Source organism: Amphiura filiformis, chromosome 13, assembly GCF_039555335.1.
Source record: "Amphiura filiformis chromosome 13, Afil_fr2py, whole genome shotgun sequence".
In the NCBI taxonomy this organism is placed as follows: Eukaryota; Metazoa; Echinodermata; class Ophiuroidea; order Amphilepidida; family Amphiuridae; genus Amphiura; species Amphiura filiformis.
Genome location: NC_092640.1, coordinates 34,698,863 through 34,723,615, shown reverse-complemented (window position 1 = coordinate 34,723,615; position 24,753 = coordinate 34,698,863). Strand labels below are relative to the sequence as shown.

General features: G+C 36.1%; 1 protein-coding gene across 1 annotated transcript in view; it reads right to left on the bottom strand.

The window, feature by feature from the left end:
* LOC140167606 (dnaJ homolog subfamily C member 10-like) overlaps window positions 1-23,675 on the bottom strand; it is a 146,784-nt gene extending 123,109 nt beyond the window's left edge. The window contains exons 1-6 of the mRNA XM_072190905.1: window positions 23,570-23,675; window positions 10,640-10,911; window positions 8,920-9,091; window positions 8,122-8,172; window positions 6,949-7,031; window positions 3,548-3,673 (exon numbers count right to left, since the gene is read on the bottom strand). Coding sequence (XP_072047006.1) covers window positions 3,548-3,673; window positions 6,949-7,031; window positions 8,122-8,172; window positions 8,920-9,091; window positions 10,640-10,849 — 642 coding nt within the window. The 5' untranslated portion in view covers window positions 10,850-10,911; window positions 23,570-23,675. The remainder of the gene's footprint in view (window positions 1-3,547; window positions 3,674-6,948; window positions 7,032-8,121; window positions 8,173-8,919; window positions 9,092-10,639; window positions 10,912-23,569) is intronic.
* Window positions 23,676-24,753: the final 1,078 nt, after the last annotated feature.

The following is a 24,753-nucleotide window of genomic DNA, read 5'->3' as shown; positions in this document are numbered from 1 at the left end:
AAAAACTTCATCAGTTTGAGTATGCTGTCACAAAACTGGGAAATCCTAGGCTAGTTTTACACAAATGGTAATTTTCTGTTTAAAAAAATTATCAAATACTTGATGCCAATTCAATCAAAAATCATCCCACATCATTTGGAATTGCCGATTTGAAATCATTTTAGCACATCAGATGGTCAATGCACTGCCAATCAACCAAAAATGTATAATACTGCTGCACTGTTATGTAGCATCAATACTAAATTGATTTAATTTCATAATGTGCATCATTTTGATGACATCCAACATAAACAGAAATGAAAAAATACCAATTACAAACACCTGCTTAATTACATGTGACATTTCAGATGCAAAATTTGATATATATCTTTATGCCTTTTGTGTTATTTTGTCCTGCTTTGGACGGTGCAACATCTGTTTTCTCTGCCCACGGCAAATTGTGTTGTTTTAAATGCATTTTTGTTTGGCTTTATTTAATTGATTACATCAATAATTGTTTAATTTTTCCTTCTACCACTAGGCCTGTTTTCTGGTGTCTCCGGGTGTTTTGCGGCCTGGTGCTTGTGTTGTTTTTGCCCTTTCCCCCGTACAACACTACAAAAGCATGTTTGGTGGATGTTGTGATTTACATTTCATTTTTCTCTGAATTATGCTGTGTTGTAAATAATCTTGCTTGATTTTATCTTGTCTTGCTCTATTTGGGCTTTTTTTTAAATTTGTAGTATATCTTGTAGTTAAGATTTTTCTGTTTGTAAAGTGCATTGAGAAACTGTTTTGTTTGTAACACGCTCTATAAGTGTATATTATGTATATTATTATTATTAATTATTATATTTCATAAGTGAAACAGCACCCCAAATTCTTATCATTTTCCTTATTCTTTCTATTTTAATCTATATCTTGGTAAGCATGCACTTTGCTGCAAAGTCCCCCCTTTTGATGTGCTGCATCAAATATGGAATTTTCAACATTAATGTAGCCTTTGTAATAGACAAGAATATTATCATAATTATTCTATTTTATTATAAGCAGTTTTAACAATATGTTTTTAACAATAACAATAAGTATTTGTGGAAGAAATGAGTGATTAACCCTTTAAATTAGTGAATATTGAAAATATTTCATTATGTGTATACATTGTACGAACGTAATTTTCAAAAGTTTCTATAGCATATCAAGTCTATTTTACTGACTGAGTTTTGTTTATTTACTTCATTTATCTTTTGTTAGTTTTTGTTATTTATTTATTTATTTTTATTTATTTTGTTAACATTATTTTTTACTTTTTTTATCCATTTTGTTTGGGTTTGAGTCAAGGAGGGCAAAAACAGGGAATTAAAACACACACTCCGCAGTGGATTTTAAAATATTTGCAAGCACTGAGACATAAATGTATTTTTAGCCTATAAGCCATTGACCATTTCATTGGATTGTTATCATAGGCACTATTATCTGTTCCACCTCCAGTGACACCTCATGCCACAGGTAGCGTGAGGACAAAAAATCAAAGGGTCCAATTTAATATTTCTGGACCCTTTGTTACCTGCAAAACTAACATTTAAGTGGTCCAATGAGAATTTAAGGAGTCCATCTCAGTCAATGCATTTTAAGGCGCGCGAGTGCGACCGCGCGCATAGAGCTCACCTTAAATCACTTTACCGAGTGCGATTTATAGCGCACCTTGTTTCCAAGCAGTGCACTTACTGTAAAAATGTTGCTTTATGCCATAAAAGTTCGTCCATTTTCGCCAAAGTGCAGAATTCAGCAGCATTGCAAGCTTTAATAGGCGAGTGGAAAAGTCATACTTTACTCAATAAAAACTGACATTTCATTTCAAATGAGTTCAAGTTTAGGCCAAATATCATTATATTTATCGAATTACTGTAATATTTTGGCTATAAAACATAATTCAAGGTCAAATTTTAGTCACTTTTTCTTCGACTCACGCCGGCAGTTCACTGAGTCTTGTTTATATTTAAACTGACCTAATCTGAACAACAGAGGGCAGGCAACATTTTGGATTTTTTTTGCATTTCTTATTTTCGGGCGTTTTTAAAGCTTCTTGTGCCATTTTTCGGGGAAATCTCGCTTTTCAAAATTTAGGATCTCGTTTTTACTTCAAAAATTGCGTTTTTTGCCGGCCTAGTTATAATTTTTTGTTGGACATGGTATATTTTTTCTGACTTTGCTGGAAGCTTATTTCAAGTGGTCATGGTTAGTCGGGATTATGCACTTTCAGTTTCTCTCGCGTTTGAACGGGATTGGATTGCGTACTTTTTCGATGTCTAGTGAGTAAATTTCTTCAATATTTTGAGAAAATGATGTCAAATTTTCTATTCTATATTGTTTGGTAATATGTCTTTTGCCAATAGTATGTCTAAAGTTGTAATTTTGTGTTTTTGATCGCAAAGATCGGATATTTTCGTTTCCGATTCGAATTCAGAACCCTTCGCAAGGGTGCCGATTTCGGCAGAACTTTGACGATAATTTTGCCTTATTGGACACTAAAATGCATTCGATCTTTAATTTTGTTTCAACCGAGTCTTAAATTAGCAAGCACAATAAGGTTGGTACCACTTTTATATACATTGATAAAATTTTTAAGATTTTTTTTCAAGTTTCTAACCGGCGCAAATTGTTAAGTGTGTATTTCCCATTGACATCCAAAATGGCGTAAGCCAGTCCTTAATATACATAGGTGCGGCGATATAGGACTGGCAAGCAAGTCTAGTCATGGTGGATTTTACTGCGGAGGATCCAGTTTTTCAACGGAGACAGACAATATGCACGAGGTGTTTCTTACCAAAATTTACAAAAATTTCACCGATCCTATGCACACGATTCGTCAGTTCTGTGCACGTGATGTCATGCAGTGGGTGCGTGGGGCAGTGCTGGGAAATTTGCATAAAATGCTTCTTATCTGAATATCAAGTGCAATAATTCAAATAGCACACCTAAACTTCTTACCGAGTGCAAATGATAGCACACCTAAAATCCTTACCGAGTGCAATTAACAGCACACATGTAGCTCGCCTGACTATTTCCAGGAGTGCGATTTGTAGCACACCTGCTTTTTTTCAAAATTCATTGACTGCCATCTGTCCGAAATTCTAAGCTTTATAGGGGGGACTACTGATTTACGCCTCCGTGCATAGTAAAATTAAGGAGTCCAAACATTTTTTTTCGGACCCTTTGGTCACTTTCAACTTGTGATTTAAGGAGTCCAAAATGGACGAAATAAAAAATAAGGAGACCCCTGCCTCATGCATATTTTCCTGGGTAGGATTAGGCAAATTATCACTGGAGGGGCATGACAAATAGTATTGCAGCTCTGTTATATTTAAATGTTTATACCTATTTCAATACATTCAAAGGTCCAGGGGAATTAATGAGGTGGAGTGGAACACACAATAGCGGTGTATATAATGACTCATTTTGTACATGTATCTGTATGGCACATTGACTAACCGCTGGATATATCTTGAGTGTTGGGAACCTCATGACTCCCTGTGCTACACACACCGGGTTGTCTTACACATTGACTTACCGCTGGATATATCTTGAGTGTTGGGAACCTCATGACTCCCTGCGCTGTACACACAGGGTTGTCATCCCAGCAGTTCACTGCTCCTATTCTGATTACGCCTTCAACTTCTTTGGCAAACTCTCTCCACTGAAAATAACAATCAATAATCATCATTAATTCATCTTGTATGCTTGTGTGTTGTTTGTACTAGTAACCCTGACTTCTCATATCCTTTAATAAGTACCAGACTTGAGTCCTGGACAGTCTGTTAGCTCATCAGTGGTTAGAGCACTCGCCCTATAAATGAGAGGTCTGGGGTTCAAGTCCCCACACAGGCAGGTATGGCTGGAGTTTTTACAATGGTTTATCTGCCTATGCATGTTATATTTTCCCATGTAAATCAATAGTCAATCAATTAATCAGTCACACTATACAGTAAATAAGGCGATTAACTCATTCACTCACTCCGTAACTCACTCACTCACTTTCATTAGCTCGCTCACTCTCACCCACCCACCCACCCATTCAACCACTTAAAGGAGTATTTCGTGATCTTAGCATCCTCTTTTTATGACATTTTTCAGTACATATCCACGAAAAAAGCATATTCCCAAAATTTCAGTTGATTCCGATTTTGCGTTTGCGAGTTATGCATGATTATGTGTATTACGCTGCTCCATAGACAATGCGTTGTAATTTCGTTCTGGTGCACCAGAACGAAATTCAAATTTCGCGATATCTTTGCTAAACGAATTAATCTGCAAGAAATATTTTGTACATAAACATTATGTAGTCAGAGTATTACAGTGATATAAAAATCTCAACTTTTTTTGAGAAAAGTGGGGGGATGAGGCTGTGGATCACAAAATGCCCTTTTAAGTCTCTCCATCAAGCAATAAATATTCAATCAATCACATGTTCAACATCAAATCTAGTACATGTACATTAATCAGTGGCGGCACCACGGGGGGCAGCAAATGTCCCCAGTCAGAACCCTTTCCCCTGTTTCCCCCAGTAAAAACCAAAAATTACGAAAAATACCACGTTTTTTTGCGCTTATGAGTTATGCATGATTAAGTGTATTACACTGCTCCATAGACACATGCGTTGTAATTTCGTTCTGGTGCACCAGAACGAAATTCAAATTCCACGATATCTTTGCTAAACGAATTAATCTGCAAGAAATATTTTGTACATAAACATTATGTAGTCAGAGTATTACAGTGATATAAAAATCTCAACTTTTTTTGAGAAAAGTGGGGGGATGAGGCTGTGGATCACGAAATGCCCTTTTAAGTCTCTCCATCAAGCAATAAATATTCAATCAATCACATGTTCAACATCAAATCTAGTACATGTACATTAATCAGTGGCGGCACCACGGGGGCAGCAAATGTCCCCAGTCAGAACCCTTTCCCCTGTTTCCCCCAGTAAAAACCCAAAATTACGAAAAATACCACTTTTTGCAGCAATTTTTAAAATTTGTTGACTTGCCCCCTGAAATTCTCTTTGTCCCTCAATGCCCCCGAAAAAAAAATTCCTGGCGCCGCCACTGAGTGTTATGCTAGGTAAATCTGCAATACTGTAAAAGTGGAAATTTTCACGGTACATTAATTTTCGCTCGCAACACATCTACCGCGAAAATAAAAACACACAAATATGTTCATTTAATGTACAGGGTGTCCCAGAAAAAATTACCAGGCGAATAAATTTGGACGTAAGTCAAAAAGTAGACATCGGAATCCAAAAATCTAAAAATCAGCGTGTAGCCCATTTTATTTTACATCTTATATGCTAATTTTACTGGAATTAGTTGACTGATTGCGAAGAAATGGCCGATTACATAACGCGTGCATCAATTCACTTCATTCCAAGTTTGAAAGAAAGATCCTTCAACACAATTCGTTCTTTTCGTTCTTTTTAAACAATCTGTTTCTTGCAAAACATTTAATTAGGTTTTGTTCAAATTTGAAAACCTGCACATCGTGCACGTTATTGAAAATGAAAGCTTGCATGTAAGATGATGCTCGGTACTTGTAAATATCCTTTTCCGTTAATGTTGATATAAATGTTGCATACAGATTTATTGCATAAGTATTGCAGCTGGCTTTAAAAATTTCTCACACATTAATGTTTTTGGAATGTTTCCAAGTAATTGTAATGCAAAGTTAAAATATTTTAAAACTTCAACATTAATGTTGCATTATATCAAAAATCACACGTAAAGTTGTAAGCACTTGATCATTGTATCCTTGGCGCAAATGTTCTTTGGAAAGTTAAAATATAACATATTTGCATATGCAACCTAAAGCATTAAAGTTGGAAAGCTTCCAATTGCAGAAATGAAAGTTTTCCCGGACAAACTGTTATTCATCTTCAGCGAAAGCATGAATAACTCTGTCGGATTATAAAGTAGATAATGTGGACTAAACTTAATGAGATACACAAACTTTAGGAAGCGGCGAGCGAGTATGAAAAAAGGACATGTTGATTGAACTTGGAATGAACTGCATTGATGCGCGCATTATGTAATCATTCATTTCTTCGCAATCAGTCAACCGAATCAAATAAAATTTTTGTATGTGATGCACAATAAAATGGGTTATGCGCTACATTTTGAATTTTTTGAATCCGATGTCTATTTCTCGACTTACGTTCAATTTTATTCACTCAGTAATTTTTTCTGGGACACCCTGTATAGGTCTATGCCAGAAAACTCTAAATCACAAAATTACAAACAAGCAATGTACATGTAGTTCAAAATCGCAAAGCGTGAAAAATTACACACACGAAAAATTACCACTTCTGCAATATTGGATTGGCACTCATGGAGGGCAAATACATGTAGGGTACCTCCGGCATTTGTCGGCAACAGCCCAAAGTTGTGTCTTTCACCTTCAGCATAACGAAGGTATGCGCGAGTAGCACTTAGCGAACGTTGGGGCACCATGAAAAACAAGCATACACTTTAAAGTCATTCAGTGATCCCAGCAAAAGTAAATCATTTATTTTTGAAACGAAAACTTTGGCAAAAGACGAAGAAAAGGGCAGTAATGACAAAGTTGAAACCCCATTCAAATACATGTAGCTAATTTATATTCTGTCAGTACATGTATATAAGTTACAGATTCATGTAAAGGCCTTATTTTGTCTTAAATACACAGCTTTCGGCTGAACCACTAGCAGGCTAGGTAAGCACATCTATGACAATGACAAAGGTACCAAAATCTGAATTTTGATGATTTTTACGATCCTCCGGGCGGATGAGCAAATCACTGAATGGGCCTTTAAATCAAAGTTTATATAGCGCAGTGTCAAAAGAATCTATAGTAATCCCAACACTCCCTGTGTGGAAGAGTGAGGTCACATCTTCCATAGGTGGTGTACAGATTTCAACTGGAATCACCCAATACAACACTTACTGTGGGTGCCAAGTCATGGCAATGATGGCAACGTGGTGAGTAGAAATTGACAAACCATACGTCCTCACCAAATACTGATTGCTCTGTACACAACAAAACATCAAGAAACAATGTTACTTTCTAAAACACATTTTGCTGTTATTGCTAATAGTGTACCGTATTTCCTCGAATAGTTGCTCCCTTTCATATAAACGCCCCCAGCAGTTTTTGTGATGAAATAACCTTCAAACTACCGCCCCCCTCTGAACAAAGGACCCAATTCTTTTTCTTTTTTTTTCCATTTTTATTCACCTGTACTTGGGCCTGGTGGAAAGGAAAAAAGAACATACAGGCATGCTCCACCAGACCCCATCTTAATTACGGTAACCAAGAAAGATACAAAGTTTTGACTGCAATATTACGAATTACACCTGAAAAGTTCATGAAAACAGTGTGTAAAATTGTATAAACATAAATTTTTCAATGGTCGGGACTGTAAACCCATAAGTGAACCGGAAGTCATTTATCCTATGTTCATAGTTCGTCATTTCAGCGTGAGTTTTAAGCTTACCTAATGATTCTAAAAATGGCCTCTTATAAACCCCCCCCCCCCTTTGGAAAATGCAACGCCCCCGGATGTATTTAATTGTTACATGATCAAGGGAATGAGTCACATGTCGACCCTGGTCGAAAATGAGTTTTACACATGTTTCTAAAGAGGACATTTAGAGCTTTCAGAAACTGAAAACCCCATGCTGATACGACTTTTCTTTGTGAAGTTACGTCAATTTATCAATCGCTGAAAACAATATAAAACAAAAGAATTTTAACACTTTTTGCCAATATCTCAAAATCAATATTAATTAGCGACATCCGACTTGTTTCCCTTGATCGTGTCACAATTAAGGAAATACGGTATGTACCACATACAATGGGATACATTTACAGGGCAGACAAAGAAAAATAGAATATTAAATTTTGTTTTCTTTAAAACATTCAGGGACTTACTAAATTAGTTTTTCAGTGGGCATAAAAAATTGGTTCATCTTCATCAGAACCCCTCGTACGCGTTGGCCCATGGTTTGGGCTCAGTTTATGATTTTAAATGGCAAAACAACATGTAGGTTGAGGGTGGAACATTTGGGGTACCTTAAATGGCTTACTCTTCTTTTTTTAATCTGACTTGTGGCTTACCAAAATCTGTCTTGCTGAGGGTGACAATTTCAGGATCCTCATCATAAAGACCTGTAAAATACAAAAAACAAAACAGATCATTCATTTAACAGTACTATTTAGTTGCATTACAATTCTGTTATGCAATCAATTGGGAATGTTCAACAAAACTACACAATCTACAACAAATCAAAAGGTTTCTCTGACAATGCCAAATGCTACATTATGTATATGAAAACAAACTGCCGAACCAACAATTTCATCACCAAAATTGTTTACTTGTTTTAATCTGATCATAACTTTATAAAATTAATTATTATGTTTAGTATGGCAAGTTCATTGCTTTTTAAACTAAAGATCACATCAGTTAATTAATGAAGGTACATTATATTGTAAGAGGATCCCTCCCTCTTCTCTCACCATCTACACATCCTCACAATATTACATGTGTATATGACACAATCTAGTCTATGGACTCCAAAGGAGACATTTTTGACAATTGAGTTACTATAATTATTACCATACAACATTAGGCTATCATAAACTCAAAACATCAAAGGCCTAGCATACTTGGTTCTGAAGTTTTGTGTTATCTTATTTTCTTATGTATTTTATTGTTTTTCACTCCATACTTTTGCCTTTATCTCAATTTCAAATTTGCCGCCTTTGGCTTGAATCAGAGTGTGTCACATCTAGGTATAACCTGTAGCATTACCGGTACCAGTTTTCTAACCTGTACTTACATGTGTACTATATCCTCTGCAAATATGCAAGCTCTCAAAATGTATACACCCCTTACTCTCTGCCCTGCGCACTTACCAAATTCAGTCTTGTAGAATTGCCAGCTTTCATATCGATTCCATTGTCCCTGACCCTGGTCCTTCAGTCCTTCTTCTCCAAAACGGTCATATTTTTTCCTCAAATCATCATCTTTTAGTACTTCATAGGCACGGTTGATCTCAACAAACTTGTCGTGGGCTTTTGGATCATCCTAAACATTAAATTTGAGAGCAAAGTTTTAAACCATAAAAAGCAAATGATCACACAGGAAAAGTTTCGCTGATGTGAGGCGTTTTCACTTTGCTCATTCATGCCCCTTGCCAATGGTCCTTAATTGTTTAAACTTATAAATGTTGATATTTCTCTTGCAATTTTAATACTAAAAGTACCATTTAAAATGACTGATTCCATTAGCGACGAAAAATAAAGCACTCTTTAACGGACGGGCATACTTTTCATGACAGATGATTGGTTGGGTTTTTTTCTCCTGGAAGTTAAAATGACCGAAACATATCACCTGAAGCGGTCAGTCAAAATTAGTAAGTTTCAGCCAAAACCAGGAGTGTCTATTCTTCCATTATTTGCCCCCAAAGGGGAGGGAATAATTTTGCCCTTTGGGGAAGAATTTTGTGTTTTGAAAAAAAAGAGAGAAAAAAAAAGGAAAAGAATATCAACAGAATTAAAAAAAGAACTAATTTGGGGAAATTTTGGGGAACAGTAAATAACTGAAGCATGTCTTATTATGTTTATGGTCATGTTTGGAATGAAATAGATGGTCACTGACTGGCAGTGTCTGACTGTAGGGTAGGTGAATTCATCAAGTGTCATTTAGGGAAGATACAACAGGTACATAGCATTTGCAAACATGTAGCAGCCCCTTGGCTTTTTTTAATTACCTATTCCCATCCCTAAAATAATTATTTTGAGGGAAACTAGGGGATGCTTTAGTTCAAAACAGGGAAGTGTTGGGTCAGTAATTCTTCCCTGTGCAATGGTGATTAGTGATCATACTATATACACACGTAGTAATACACACAAAGATTAAGGAAGCTGGTTCCTGATTTGCATTATTTCATGCAAAATTAATTTTCTTTTCAGATTGGATACCTATCTGGGGAAGCATTTGGGATTCTAAGGGAAGACAGAACCACCAATTAGCTAAATATTAACCCTAACACCTAAAAATCTTACAAGGAAAACCATTCTGCATGCATACATTCCACGTGATGGACTGATGGCATTGCGCAATCACCCTAAGTCATTTATCATTATGGGCACCAAGTCGCTAGCCGGGCAAGCGACTCCCTCGTGGCATGAAGTCGGTGATCGTGTGTGTGGCACCTGAGGGGTCCCAGGGTCAATTCCCGGGGGTGCCAAGTGAAATCTTTCTTCATCTTCTCTCCTTTTTTGTTTCTTCTCTGCCTTCCGATATGTTCCTTGTTAGGGTTAAAACTTGTTCAAGAACCATTAGTCCTTAAAAACATCAACTTTTTTGAGAAAAGTAGGGGATGAGGGCGGTGAGGCTGTGGTTCACGAAATGCCCCTTCAATGAAAATATATGAATTAGGATTGTGAACATTCAACATTGTGCCTGTCAGTCTTGCCTCATCATTTTTCTTACTTTTGTTATTTCTTTTTTTTTTTTTTTTGAAGGGGGAGAGTAATGGAACTAATGGGTTGTTAATTTTTCTTGGGATTATACCAAATGCTACATAAAAACCTTAGCTATTATTTTCAGAAAGTTCTTGTTTAATCTTACCGGATTTTTATCTGGATGCATGCTCAGTGCCAGTTTCTTGAATGCCCTCCTGATGTCTTTATGGCTTGCATCACGTTCAATATCAAGAAGTTCATAGAAATCCTTTTTGCTCACAATTACTGGCACTAGAATAGCCAGCAATATAAAGGAAGTCCATAGTGTTCCTTTAATGATGTTCCTCCAGGAAAGAAAGACTTGGTGATGTTTCATCTTCAGGTGATTTGCCTTTCAAGTTTGATGTTATTTAAAGCTTTAAAATCTGCACCTGGAAACTAGAGTAAAAACATTTCATTTTAACATATTTGTGAGCTTATACTGCTTTGGCAAATACTTAATACTCAAATCGCCATGCACAATTTGATTTCCATCAACATATTATTTAGCAACATTTTTGATGCAATCGCTTGTCGTGATCAGCTGTGTGTTTACTTCTGAACTTCCATTGCTTTTCACAATGTCATTTACTTAAAGGAGTATTTCGTGATCCTAGCATCCTCTATTTATGTCATTTTTCATTAGATATCCACGAAAAAACCTATTCCCAAAATTTCAGTTGATTCCGATTTTATGTTCATGAAGTTATGCATGATTATGTGTATTACACTGCTCCATAGACAATGCGTTGTAATTTCGTTCTGGTGCACCAGAACGAAATTCAAATTTCACGATATCTTTGCTAAACTAATTAATCTGCAAGAAATATTTTGTACATGTATAAACATTATGAAGCCAGAGGTTTCCAGTGATATAAAAATCTCAACAAATTTTGAAATTTGGTTGAAAGTTATTTCGATAAGTCAACTGCATCTTTTGAGCAAGATTTGCCTATTTTGGACAGTCTAAAATTTTGCTGAAGTGTAATTTAAAGCAACATTTTTGATGCAATCGCCTGTCGTGATCGGCTGTGTTTACTTCTGAACTTCCATTGCTTTACACGGTGTCATGCTTCAGTGAATCCGACTAGATTTTGAATGCAATGGTCTTTAGCCTAGAATGTGAAGCTATCGATGAGCAAATTCTTGGCTAAGACCTCTCGAGCAATGCATGAATGTGGCCTGTGTTCATCATTGTGTTTGATTGAGCACGAGCATAGATCATCTGGATCTGGATCATTTATACTCCAATTAAGCAGTGAATTCTGCATCACACTAGACCACACATCATGTACTATCTATTTTATGACTGTATATAGTGAAATGCCCTGAGCCTACGGGTGTCTCCCTATCTTTTTTTTGTTTTTACCTTTTTTGTGTGTGTATGAAACTTTCATCAAATGTAATGACTTCGGTGATGCAATTTTGCGTCGCCATCGACTGACGAACAGACATTGACCCAGGAGAGTTTGTTGACACCTTCGACACATGACTTGTTTACTTGAGTATTTGCACAAGGCGCACATTCCTGATTATTTTGCGTATTTTCGGACTTTCATAAATGAAACTCAAATTATTCCTTTTGTTTTTTAATTGACGCCAATTGCATATTAATTGTCCCATTACTTTTCAACCATGGTAGGTGCTCAAGAGGTGTACACACACATATCCTGAGCTCTCATTTGATTGACTTGTTGTTGCTGAAAATCTATTGTGTTGCTGTTAAATTTTATATCATCATCTTGGACTTATCACCAGGAATCTCTACATATAATTTTTATTGCTGATTTTGATATATTTGTGGAGATTTTAATGAATTTAGTTTGAAATTCTGTGCTGTCTTCATATATATTCTACATATTAAGTTGTCTTCATGTCTACCAGCTACATCCTGTATTGATCCAAATTTACAAGGAGTAACAATTGGTTATTGATTGACAATGGCATCTTCCTTTCATCAGACAATGCACTCAGCATGGAGTATTATGCATAGAACCCTGGCAAACTTTAACCTATCTTTTGCTGGTTTTTCTCAAGATGACATTTTTGGAGATTCAAAATGGATTATTGAACCCAAGTCTATTTCAACCACTGTATCAATTAACCCAGAATATTTTGACTCTGTTATAAGAGAACTGACATCACTGTATCCATCACCAGAAGACAAGGGCAAGCAACATGGTCTCATCTTTAGATGCTGTGAACTAGCTGTCACCATCACTTGCTATCCTACAAGGAACACTATGTCTGTGCAAGGAATCCAGCATTCTACATGGGTATCCTCTGTTCTTCAAAGCCACATTAGTAACTTACTGGACACTCACACCAGCAATGTATCAAATGTCTCTGAAACTTGTGACTCTGATGATGAAATTTCATTCGCAGCAGGTGTACCTGTTACTTCCACACCTGTTAGATATCAACAGATATGTAAGTCAGTTGGCACCCAAACTGATCAGCAGCTTGTTACCATGACAACATCAACTCAGACTACTCATCAGCATGAACTCAATACAACAGGAACTCAGACTAGTCATGCCTCATCTCCAATTTGTGAAACCATTTCAACTCCTGTAACATCAACCCCTACCACTCAACATATTATGATAGATATTCCTGAACCAACTCATGTACAACTTAATGTGACAACTTTTGATATTCCAACCATACCTACCAGTAACCCATTTAGTGTTCTTGAAGTTGAAGATGTGTCCTTAGCAGATTGTGTTGAATCTGATCTTCCCCCTCTGCCCCTTCCATGGATTAGAAAAGATCAGAAGAAACCCAAGAAACCTACAGCGACCAAATCAGTGAAAGCTAAACCACCATCATCACCACCTCCATCATCTGCAACACCTGCACCCCCTCTGACAGCCTCGGCTCCCCCTCAGTCACCCCAGAAGAGAACAATTCTGATTGTTGGGGATTCGATTCCCAAGGATCTTTCTGGTCGCAGGATGTCTCGAAGATTCAAAGTCATCAACAGGTGCATTCCAGGGACTACCCTCACTATCTGGTCTAAATTACTGCCAACATTCATCAAGGAATACAAGCCTTCTTCTATCATTATTCATTGTGGGACTAATAATGTAAACTCTCGTACACCTTCTGAGTGTATACATCTACTGTGTGACATTGTGTGCAATATTCCTGTGGGAATTCATGTTGCAATCTCATCTCTTACTCGTCAAGAACTTCGCTCTCGAAATGTATGGATTACCGACTTCAACAAGAGACTGGCAATTCTATGCCATAGCAATGGATGGACATATATTGATAATAATAACATTTCACTCAAAGACTTAGCCGATGACAAGCTCCATCTTAGGAAACAAGGATTGACTATTCTTGCACAGAACTATATACAGTTTATTAGGGATTTTCATGTCAACAGAAATCAGACTGTGAAGTAAATAATATTAATTCCATGTACAAAACAAAGGATACTGCAAAAGGTAAAGTTTCTGATAATATATTCAATGTTGAGCATACATTGAATCCTGATTGTATAATATATGCAAAGTGAATGTAATATTGATAATGTTTCAACAAGTTTTGATGATAATAATAGAGACTTGAACTCAAGTGGGTTTGGAAAAATTAAACCCAATCAATACATGTATGGGTCTGCATGTACAGGTAATAAGTCATCTTGTGGTACATGTCATAGTAAAATTGTTAAGAAAAAGACGATTAATTTTGTAACATGTAGTAATTGCACACTTGACTTTCACATTCATTGTATTGATAGATCCCAGGTAGATTCATGTAATAACTGGGTCTGTGCTTGCTGCTTCTTTAAAAATTGCAATAATCAAATTCCTTTTGGTGAATATTTTATGAGGAATTCTCAGAATTTGAATGTGTGTGGTAAATGTGTTTGTAAAATTAAGACCTGTGATTATAAAGTATGTAAAAACTGTGATCTTCACTTTCATGTGAAATGTATTGAAAACAATTCTGATTACACATGTAACTGGTTTTGTGACAATTGCTTTTTCAGAATAGCCAATGATGAGCTTCCCTTCAAGGATAGATTTATTGATTTTAATTGTTCTTTATCAAAAGGTTTTAAAATAGGACATGTTAATATTCAAAGTCTTAAGCTATAAAGTAGATCATATAAGAATTTTACTTAATGACAACAATTTTGATGTGTTATGTCTCACTGAAACTTGGTTGGATAAAAATATTAGTGATAATGAGATACAAATTGATGGTTATAACATAAGTAGGCTTGATAGAACCCATATGCAACATGGTGGTATGTTATGTTATGTTAAAGATGGTATTATTTTTAAAGAAAATTCCAATTTGCATAATTGTTCATATGATGTTGAAGCTTTATGGATAGAGCTAAATTTGCCTCATACCAAGCCTATCCTTCTGGGTACTGTTTATAGGCCACCTGATTCTAAAGCTGAATACTTGGACAAGTTGGATTCAATCTTTCAAAATAATACCTCCCTTTATGATGATGTTGTTGTAGTAGGAGATTTTAATTAAGTAAGAAAATTAACTCACGTAAAATTAATAATCTTTCTTCACATTGTAATATGCTTCAGCTTATCAATGATTATACTAGAATAACTGAGACAACTAAATCTAAACTAGACTTAATTTTTGTATCAAAACCTGATTTATAAGGTATATTCATCTGGTGTTCACAGCCTAGGACTTTCTGATCACTCTCTTACATACTTAATTCGTAAAAATAAAAAAGTAAAGGTACCTCCTAAGATCATAAAATCTAGATGTTTTAAAAACTTCAATGAGCACAAATTTATTGACACAGTTAAGAAAACTAATTGGGATAAGATACTTATGTGTAATGATGTGGACAATGCCTATAAAAGTTTTCAAGACATGTTTGACCAAATTTGCAATTTGCATTGTCCTGTGAAAGAAAAAAGGATAAAGGGATCACTTCCTGAGTGGATTACAAGTGAATATATAAAGCTTTCTAAAGATAGGGATCATTACTATTCAAAAGCACATAAATCCAATAATCCCCATGATTGGGCAATGGCTAGAAAATTAAGAAATGATGTAAATAAACTTAATAAAACATTAAAGAAGAACTATTGCAATGATGCTATCAATAATAATATTAATGATTCAAAGAAATTATGGGGTACTATAAGGAAATTGATTCCTAAAAATAAGTCTTCTGCTACTAATGTTCAGACTAAGGATGGCTTTACTTGTAATGATGCTGAAACAGCCAATCAGTTTAATAGTTATTTTACTTCTATTGGTAATACGTTGGCTAATAAGTTTAATAATGATGATTGTAATAATGTTTTGTCTAATACTGGGGATTACATGTATGAAGACTTTCAATTTGATATCATAACTCCAGACTTCATCTTTGATCAAATTTGTAACTTTGCAAACAATAAGTCTTCAGGTATTGATAACTTCAGTATTAAACTCTTGAAGATAGCTACACCAGTAATTTGTCACCCCCTTGCATATATTTGTAACCTTTCCATGTTCACATCTACCTTCCCAAGTGAATGGAAGAAAGCAAAGGTTACTCCTATATTCAAGAGTGGTGATAAAAATGATGTCAGCAACTTTAGGCCCATTTCAGTTCTTCCCTGCATTTCAAAGATTTTGGAACGTGCTGTACATGATCAATTGTATAATTATCTCACATGTAATAATATTTTGAATCCATGTCAATCAGGTTTTAGGAAGAATCACAGTACTAATACTGCTCTTTTAGATGTAACAGATCATATTCTCAATAATATAAACAATGGTAAAGTTACAGGTTCAATTTTCTTAGATTTAAAGAAGGCATTTGACACGGTGAACCATGACCTTCTTATTTCTAAACTTAAATCATATGGTATTAAAGGAAATGCAATTAATTGGTTTCACTCGTATCTTAGTGGTAGATCTCAGGCAGTAAATATAAACTCTACCCTTTCAGATTTTAAGGAAATTGGTATCGGTGTTCCTCAAGGTTCAATCTTGGGACCGTTATTATTCATTGTATTTGTTAACTCTCTGCCTGAGTCTGTAAATTCTAACTGTAAGTGTGTAATGTATGCTGATGATACAACTCTTTTACTTAGTTCATCTGATCCCAATATTCTGCAAAATGATCTTAGTGCTAACCTGAATAACATTGCTGATTGGTTCCAGGCCAACAATTTAACTCTTAACATAAAGAAAACTAAACTGATGTTATTTGGAACAAGACAAGCTCTTCATAAGTTTAACAATGTTTCTCTTGTCTATGGAAATGAACAAATTGAAAGAGTGGAAAAGTTTAAATATTTAGGAGTTACCTTTGATTCACATCTATCATGGAATGAACATGTAAATTATTTATCTTCTAACATATCCAAGCGTATAGGAGTTATTCAGAGAGTAAAGCAATACCTTCCATGGAAAACTGTCAAAATGCTTTTCAGCAAGCCCTTGTCTTTCCTCATTTTGACTACTGCAGTTCTGTTTGGTCCAATTTCAGTGCCTGTCACAAAAATGAGCTCCAAATTTTGCATAATAGGCTAGCTCGTGTTTTGCTCTCTGCAGACATTAGAACTTCAGTAGACAATATGATGAGGGACCTAGACTGGGTTAAACTTGGCTGTAGATGGGAGCATCAATTACTTATTTTAACTTTTAAATGTCTCACACAAATTGCTCCTAATTATCTTTCATCTCATTTTACTTTCACTCATTCTACACATTCCAAATGTACAAGGGGTCAATCTCAAAACAGTTTGGTTGTTCCAATATGGAAAACCTCTTCTGGAAAGAAAACTTTCCTTTACAGATCTTCAGTTGCTTGGAACAATCTTCCTCCAAATCTTCGTATCAATTTTAATTCAATGAGTTTGGGTGGATTCAAAAATGCAATTGGTCTGCTGTAAGTTTTGTATTTATATTTTGAGCTCAACATTGCTGCATTTTGTTTTGTATCATGCATGTTTGGTTCTTTCATTTTGTATAATATATATATTTCTTATTTTGTTATTATCATGTTCATGTATTATGTATATATAATTTTAATCAGGTCTTCCAGGGAGACCAGTACATTTGTATTGATGGAATTTCCTGAATAAATAACGAATAAATAAATTACTTCTCTTCCTCGTTATTGTGGATGCGTCTGCATTTGTGGTATGCATTATGCAGCGGAAGGTAGACGCATTTCTGCAATGGGGACGGAGAGATGCGGTGATTATGTCGACGCACTTTTGCATCACACTTTTACGTCGCTGTTCCCTGATTGGTCGGTGCTGTTGCGGGGTCGACTGGCATGTGAGAGGAGCGTGCTTGCGTGGGCCAGTCTACCGCTGCACCTTCACTTATGATTTGGAGCTTGTTGAGTTAATACCTTTGTTTCTGTGCAAAGACGGATTGACTATTTGTTGCGACACATGACTTTCAATATAAGCGGCAGTCTCTGTATGGTTTAGTCCGAATAATCAGACCCAGAACAAAATATTAATTTCTGACATGATCCTGTTCTGGGTCTGAACTGTTTCCATATGAAATCTTGATGGCAAATTGGACAATAGAAGCACATGGTTCTACGTGACAGCTTTTTAATCCCTATTCATGTTACATGAATCACGCTATTGTGGACCATCCTTCTGATACTTGAGTATTTGGACAAGCGGAACGGTCTTTTGTCTACCTCTCTGTTTGTAAACAAACCAGGAGGTCGAAATTGTCCTCCTCGCCGAATACGAAAGTCAGCGTAATAGACAAGTACGGCACTATCATGACTATTAGGATTTGTGTTAATTAATAAATCGTGTTACTTGTATCAAGTACTTCCATTGTCGTTTTGCTCCATGTTTTCAGTTCTCTGAGTTATTTATCTGGGAAATCTAGTCGGGATTATGCATTTTCAGTTTCTCACACGTTTGAACGGGAATTGGATTGCGTACTTTTTCGATGTCTAGTGAGCAAATTTCTTCAATATTTTGAGAAAATGTTGTCAAATTTTCTTTTCTATATTGTTTGGTAATAATGTCTTTTAAAAATTGCCAATAGTATGTTTGAAGTTGTAATTTTGTGTTTTTGATCGCAAAGATCGGATATTTTCGTTCGATTCAATTCTGAACCCTTCGCAAGGGTGCCGATTTCGCAGAACTCTGACGATAATTTTGCCTTTTTGGATTCTTTTATGCATTCGATCCTTAATTTTGTTTAAACCGAGTCTTAAATTAGCAAGCACAATAAGGTTGGTACCACTTTTATATACATTGATAAAATTTTTAAAATTTTTTTTCAAGTTTCTAACCGGCGCAAATCGTTAAGTATGTATTTCCCATTGACATCCAAAATGGCGTAAGCCAGTCCTTAAATATACATAGGTACGGCGTGTATAGGACTGGCAAGCAAGTCTAGGGAAATCATGCATCATCCATATACCACACTAGTTCACCACGTAAACTTATGGCTCAAAATTCGGACCGCTCGCCAATAAGTTTACTGCTTTCTGTGTTTTGAAATTTGTTGACGTTTTAACGATCCCGATTCCCGGTCGCTTATTTTAGCTGTGTCACGTCACATGCATGACGCTGGTGGGTACCAACCAAACTTCAGAAAAAAAAAACCTCGATCGCCGATAACGATGTGATATGGGACTTACATAGGATTACACAGAGATATTTCTTGCCAAAATTTGACCATTTCTAGGCAAGTTGGCCCTACTTTGTCTGCGTTATATGAAAAAGGACAGTAAAAGTAAGTATAAGTGCAACGCTTTTGATGTTTTGATGTTTTTGGAGACTGGGAGGGATCAGAACAAAAAAATGATGGGAGCCTATTCTTGACTGTGTAATATTCCTGGTCGTGCGCCATGAGTTGGGATACCTAATATGGCGGTGGAGTAACACTTTTCCACCTTAAGTGATGTTTATGATGTCATATAAATTTCCATAATACTTGTCTTACAATAATAAATTTGGTGTCATTTTAATAATCTATACTCTTTTCATAGCAATAAATAAAATTGGTTCATATTGTTTCAGTTTTAATTAGGATTAATTAATTAATGAATTGGTGATTGCGGTGGTGGCTACTGGCTAGGGAGCCGGTGGCTAGGGAGCCATTTTCACACTTTTAAAAGTTAATTTTAAGAGGCAGTCTCCCTTATTATGTACGGATTTGCGATACAAAAAAAAATAGAATTGTCTCTAAAAAATAATTTTGGTACATATTAGCACCAACAACTCACATGTAAAATATGAGTGTGCACAGCGCCCTTGTTCAACTTGAAAAAATTCTTGAAATTTCAGCCTCTCTGAGCCTTACTTGCAAATGGTAAACTTTGGAGATGCATAACATCGTGCGCCATCATCATCCCAACCTGCATTTTGCATTTTTTAAAGTACCAAATGGTTACATTACAAAAACCAAGAAAAAAAATTGGGATCTTGATGGCGCACAAAATCATCAAATCCCATGATTTGATGAAAAGCGCCCTCGTGCAAACTTCAAAGCATCATAACGGGCTGCGCCATCAAGATCCCAAGTCCGAACAAGTTTGAAATTAAAGACCTCCATGGCAAGTTTCATTTTTCAGCAAAAATTTTTTGGGATTTCATTGGCGCACCGAGTTAACAGAGGTCAAAGGTCAAAATTTCCTATTTTCGCACAGTATATTTGCACGCCTGTATTATTGCACGCCAACGTCACCTGACTCTCCGAATAGCATTTCATCAAAGAAGAGTTAATTCTCTGCAAGAACTGAAAAAATTAGCTTGGGATCTCTTGATCTTCATATTTTTCTGATTTTTGAAAATGGACTTAGCCTCATTTTGGAGGTCAATTTGACCTCTTTTTTCCCACTAAGCTGCACAATGTGGGCTTTTACTGCATCACAAAAGATCGCCAACAAGATCCCAATTTTATTTTTCATCGTCTAGCTTCTTTGGCGACCAGTAGACAAAAACAAGCAACAGCTAATTGGGATCATGTGGGCGCACTAATATAAAAGAGGTCAAAGGTCAAGCTTTGTGCCAAAGTGATGCATATTTGCCTATGTGCAGCACGAAAGTGGAACTTTGACCCATAATAAAAATGTAATAAGCGCCAACAAGATCCCATCTTACTTTTTGGATGATTGGATAAAGGGGCTTATGTATAACTGATAACAAGTAAAAAAAAAAGTGGGATCATGTGGGCGCACTAATTCAATAGAGGTCAAAGTTCATACTTTGTGCCGAATTGGCATTACTTTACCTATGTGCAGCACAAAAGTACAACTTTGACCCGCAATAAAAAGGCGCGCCAACAAGATCCCATCTTACTTTTTGGATGATTGGATAAAGGGGCTTATGTATAACTGATAACAAGTAAAAAAAAGTGGGATCATGTGGGCACTAATTCAATAGAGGTCAAAGTTCATACTTCATACAAAATTAACCGATTTTTCGCCTATATTTGCCGAATTCGGCAACCTTTCACTCAAATTTTGCAAAATATGACTAAGTATTTTGACAAAATTTTTTTTACTCTCACCAACTACCATGATGGAATCAGCACCATTTGAAATGCACTCACACAAGTTTCTATGAGACATGTCTGGTGATCCACATTGAAAAAAAATTCGGCACAAAGTATGAACTTTGACCTCTATTGAATTAGTGCGCCACATGATCCCTTTTTTTTTTTTTACTTGTTATTAGTTATACATAAGCCCCTTTATCCAATCATCCAAAAGTAAGATGGGATCTTGTTGGCCAAATTTTATTATGGGTCAAAGTTCCACTTTTGTGCTGCACATAGGCAAAGTAATGCCAATTCGGCACAAAGTATGAACTTTGACCTCTATTGAATTAGTGCGCCCACATGATTCCACTTTGTTTTTACTTGTTATCAGTTATACATAAGCCCCTTTATCCTATCATCCAAAAAGTAAGATGGGATCTTGTTGGCGCACATTTTTATTGCGGGTCAAAATTCCACTTTCGTGCTGCACATAGGCAAATATGCATCACTTTGGCACAAAGCTTGACCTTTGACCTCTTTTATATTAGTGCGCCCACATGATCCCAATTAGCTGTTGCTTGTTTTTTATCTACTGGTCGCCAAAGAAGCTAGACGATGAAAAATAAAATTGGGATCTTGTTGGCGCATCTTTTTGTGATGCAGTAAAAAGCCCACATTGTGCAGCGAGTTGGAAAAAGAGGTCAAATTTTCAAAAAGTCCATTTTCAAAAAATCAGAAAAATATGAAGATCAAGAGATCCCAAGCTAATTTTTTCAGTTCTTGCAGAGAATTACCTCTTCTTTGATGAAATGCTATTCGGAGAGTCAGGTGACGTTGGTAGCGATAATACAGGCATGCAAATATGTGCGAAAATAGGACATTTTGACCTTTGACCTCTGTTAACTTGGTGCGCCAACGAAATCCCAAAAAATTTTTGCTGAAAATGAAACTTGCCATGGAGGTCTTTAATTTCAAACTTGTTCGGACTTGGGATCTTGATGGCGCAGCCCGTTATGATGCTTTAAAGTTTGCACGAGGGCGCTTTTCATCAAATCATTGGATTTGCTGATTTTGTGCGCCATAAAGATCCCAATTTTTTTCTTGGTTTTTGTAATGTAACCATTTGGTACTTTAAAAAAATGCAAAATGCAGGTTGGGATGATGATGGCGCACGATGTTATGCACCCCCAAAGTTTACCATTTGCAAGTAAGGCTCAGAGAGGCTGAAATTTCAAGAATTTTTTAAGCTGAACGAGGCGCTGTGCACGCTCATATTTTACATGTGAGTTGTTGGTGCTAATATGTACCAAAATTATTTTTTAGAGACAATTCTATTTTTTTTTTGTATCACAACCCCCCTTATTCATGTACATAATAAGGGAGACTGGCTCTTAAAGAAATGGGATGGTCCATGTGTCATGAAAACACAATTTCTGGATTAACAGACCCCAAATATGTAAAAAGACACCAAAATGAAATGAAAAGCTTTAAAATAAGAAATTAACATCATTTTATTAAAAAAACAAATTTTTTGAGACCCCCCCATAAACTGAAAATGGTATTTTGGCCAGCACCAGCTCATTTCTTGGCCGATTTTCATTAAAAAGGTGTCAAAATGCTCAGGAAAACAAGGCTCATCAAGTAAGATGTTACTTAGCTGCAAGATGAAAGCCAGGCATTGTAATTTTCAAAATTTCCATGTGTTACCGAAAGGGGTCCCAACTCACGGCGCAAGACCACCTTCAACCAGTTGCCGTGCGGTAACAGTCTTATACGATGGACAGATAGTATCAGTTTGTGAATGAGGACATCGTATAAGTTCCTTGTACTAATACTAGATACAGACTTTAAGGTACATATTTCGAGGTGCATAACAGACACCAAATTTGTGTCATAACAAACACCAAATTGGTGTCGATGACCTGACATGCATGCATTCTTTTGTGATGGTCTTTCAATTTGTGCCGAGTGTCCTTGGCAGACTTGACTATGCTTCAGTGGTCATGAAAGGATTCAATAGATAACCTCTGCCCCACTAATCCCCAGCTATTGTCTGAAATTGCACCTCGGAAGATATATTATAACAACTCAGTCCCTCAAATGATAGTCATATAACGACCAAAAGATAAATGACTGACTATCATTGAGGACTGAGTTCCGCAGTCTATACTAATACCACACCCTGAGTGAGAAAATCATTACAATATAATATTTTAATTTTGGTAGCAATATTATAAATACATCAATAGGCCTATATACTTTATCATACGATTTTTATCATTAACATGATTAAAATGGCAGTGACAGTGACCAGTATAATTCATGATTTTTTTAATAAACAATGCTATGAGTACTTGAGTAGATAGTACGCAAAAAAAAATCAATAAGCTTTCATTTTTACAACGAAGTGCAAAATTCGGAAGCTTGCTAAAAGAAAACAACAGAATTGATCCCCATAATTTCACGCAACAGTCCATTGATTTTGATTCGATGTTTTGTAATAACAATAACATGGCCCATAAACCCCGTCTTAACAAATACTATTCATTTTTTTTCCTAAATATATTGAATTCCTGTAAAAAATTCTTACCGGTGCCGGAGGCTGTGGGCTGGAACGCTGCACTGTACCGGTGAATTGGAAATCGCCACGTTACGCAAAACATACCGGAAGTGTTTTGTGTCAGACCAAAATAGACCTCACTCCGGAGGCGATGTTCACCCTTTGTGTATAAAACTACTACGTGGTAAGACTGATGTACTAAAGAATGTAATGAATAGCGATGTTGTCAAAAGTTTTCAAACAAGAAGAGTCCTAAAAAAGAACAGACTCCTAATTGGACATAGTGCACAATACGTCCACGGCGAATTCACCGTGACCTTTCCAGCCATAAACCCGCTTATTGAAGATTAAACCGATATATGCAGTACTAAACCATTATATAGTAATCTATTGTCCAATGCAAATTTGTGGAAACCAGACAACTCGCCCCAAATACAACTCGCCCCAACGCTGGACCAACTCGCCCCAACGGACAACTCGCCCCAGTAGTAACACACACTGGCCCCACATACAAACTCGTATTACAAAACGTTCAAACCTGACTCGTAGCCTATTATTATTATAATAGCTTATAATGCCATCCTTTCATATTATAATAAAGTAGTCTTCGTAAGATAATCCCGGAAGATACCGGTAATCCCTTCAAGAGGTGAGCTCTTACAGGAAGTTTTAAAGGACTGCCGACTCTACGATTTACCGTTATATTGATCGTAGGCCTATAGATAGAGGATACAGCACATACAGCAGGCAGTGCATTCAGCTCCGATGGACATGATCAGCTGACTCATCGCATGTGCGAGCCGGGCGTCGAGTCAGGCAGGAGCGAAATTATTTATTTATTTATTTATTTATTTATTTATTTATTTATTTATTTATTTATTTATTTATTTATTTATTTATTTATTTATTTATTTATTTATTTATTTTTTATTTATACATTAGGCCAAATAAAAAAATTAATTCGTTTCGCGTCCACCTCCCTCCTCACTTTCTTGGATCAGTCCATATTTTTTTTATTTTTCAATTTTCATATTAAATTGTAAGTTTTTAATACTTTAGTATAATGCTAATGCTGATAAACAAGTTTATTAGTCAGCATGATTCACTTGCAAGTGTTTTTGTGGAACTCTAAGGGGTCTAACCCCTCATAATCTTAAAATAAAAAGGGCCTCATCGTTTCCCTGGCAGATGCTGAAAGCTGATAGCAATCCGGG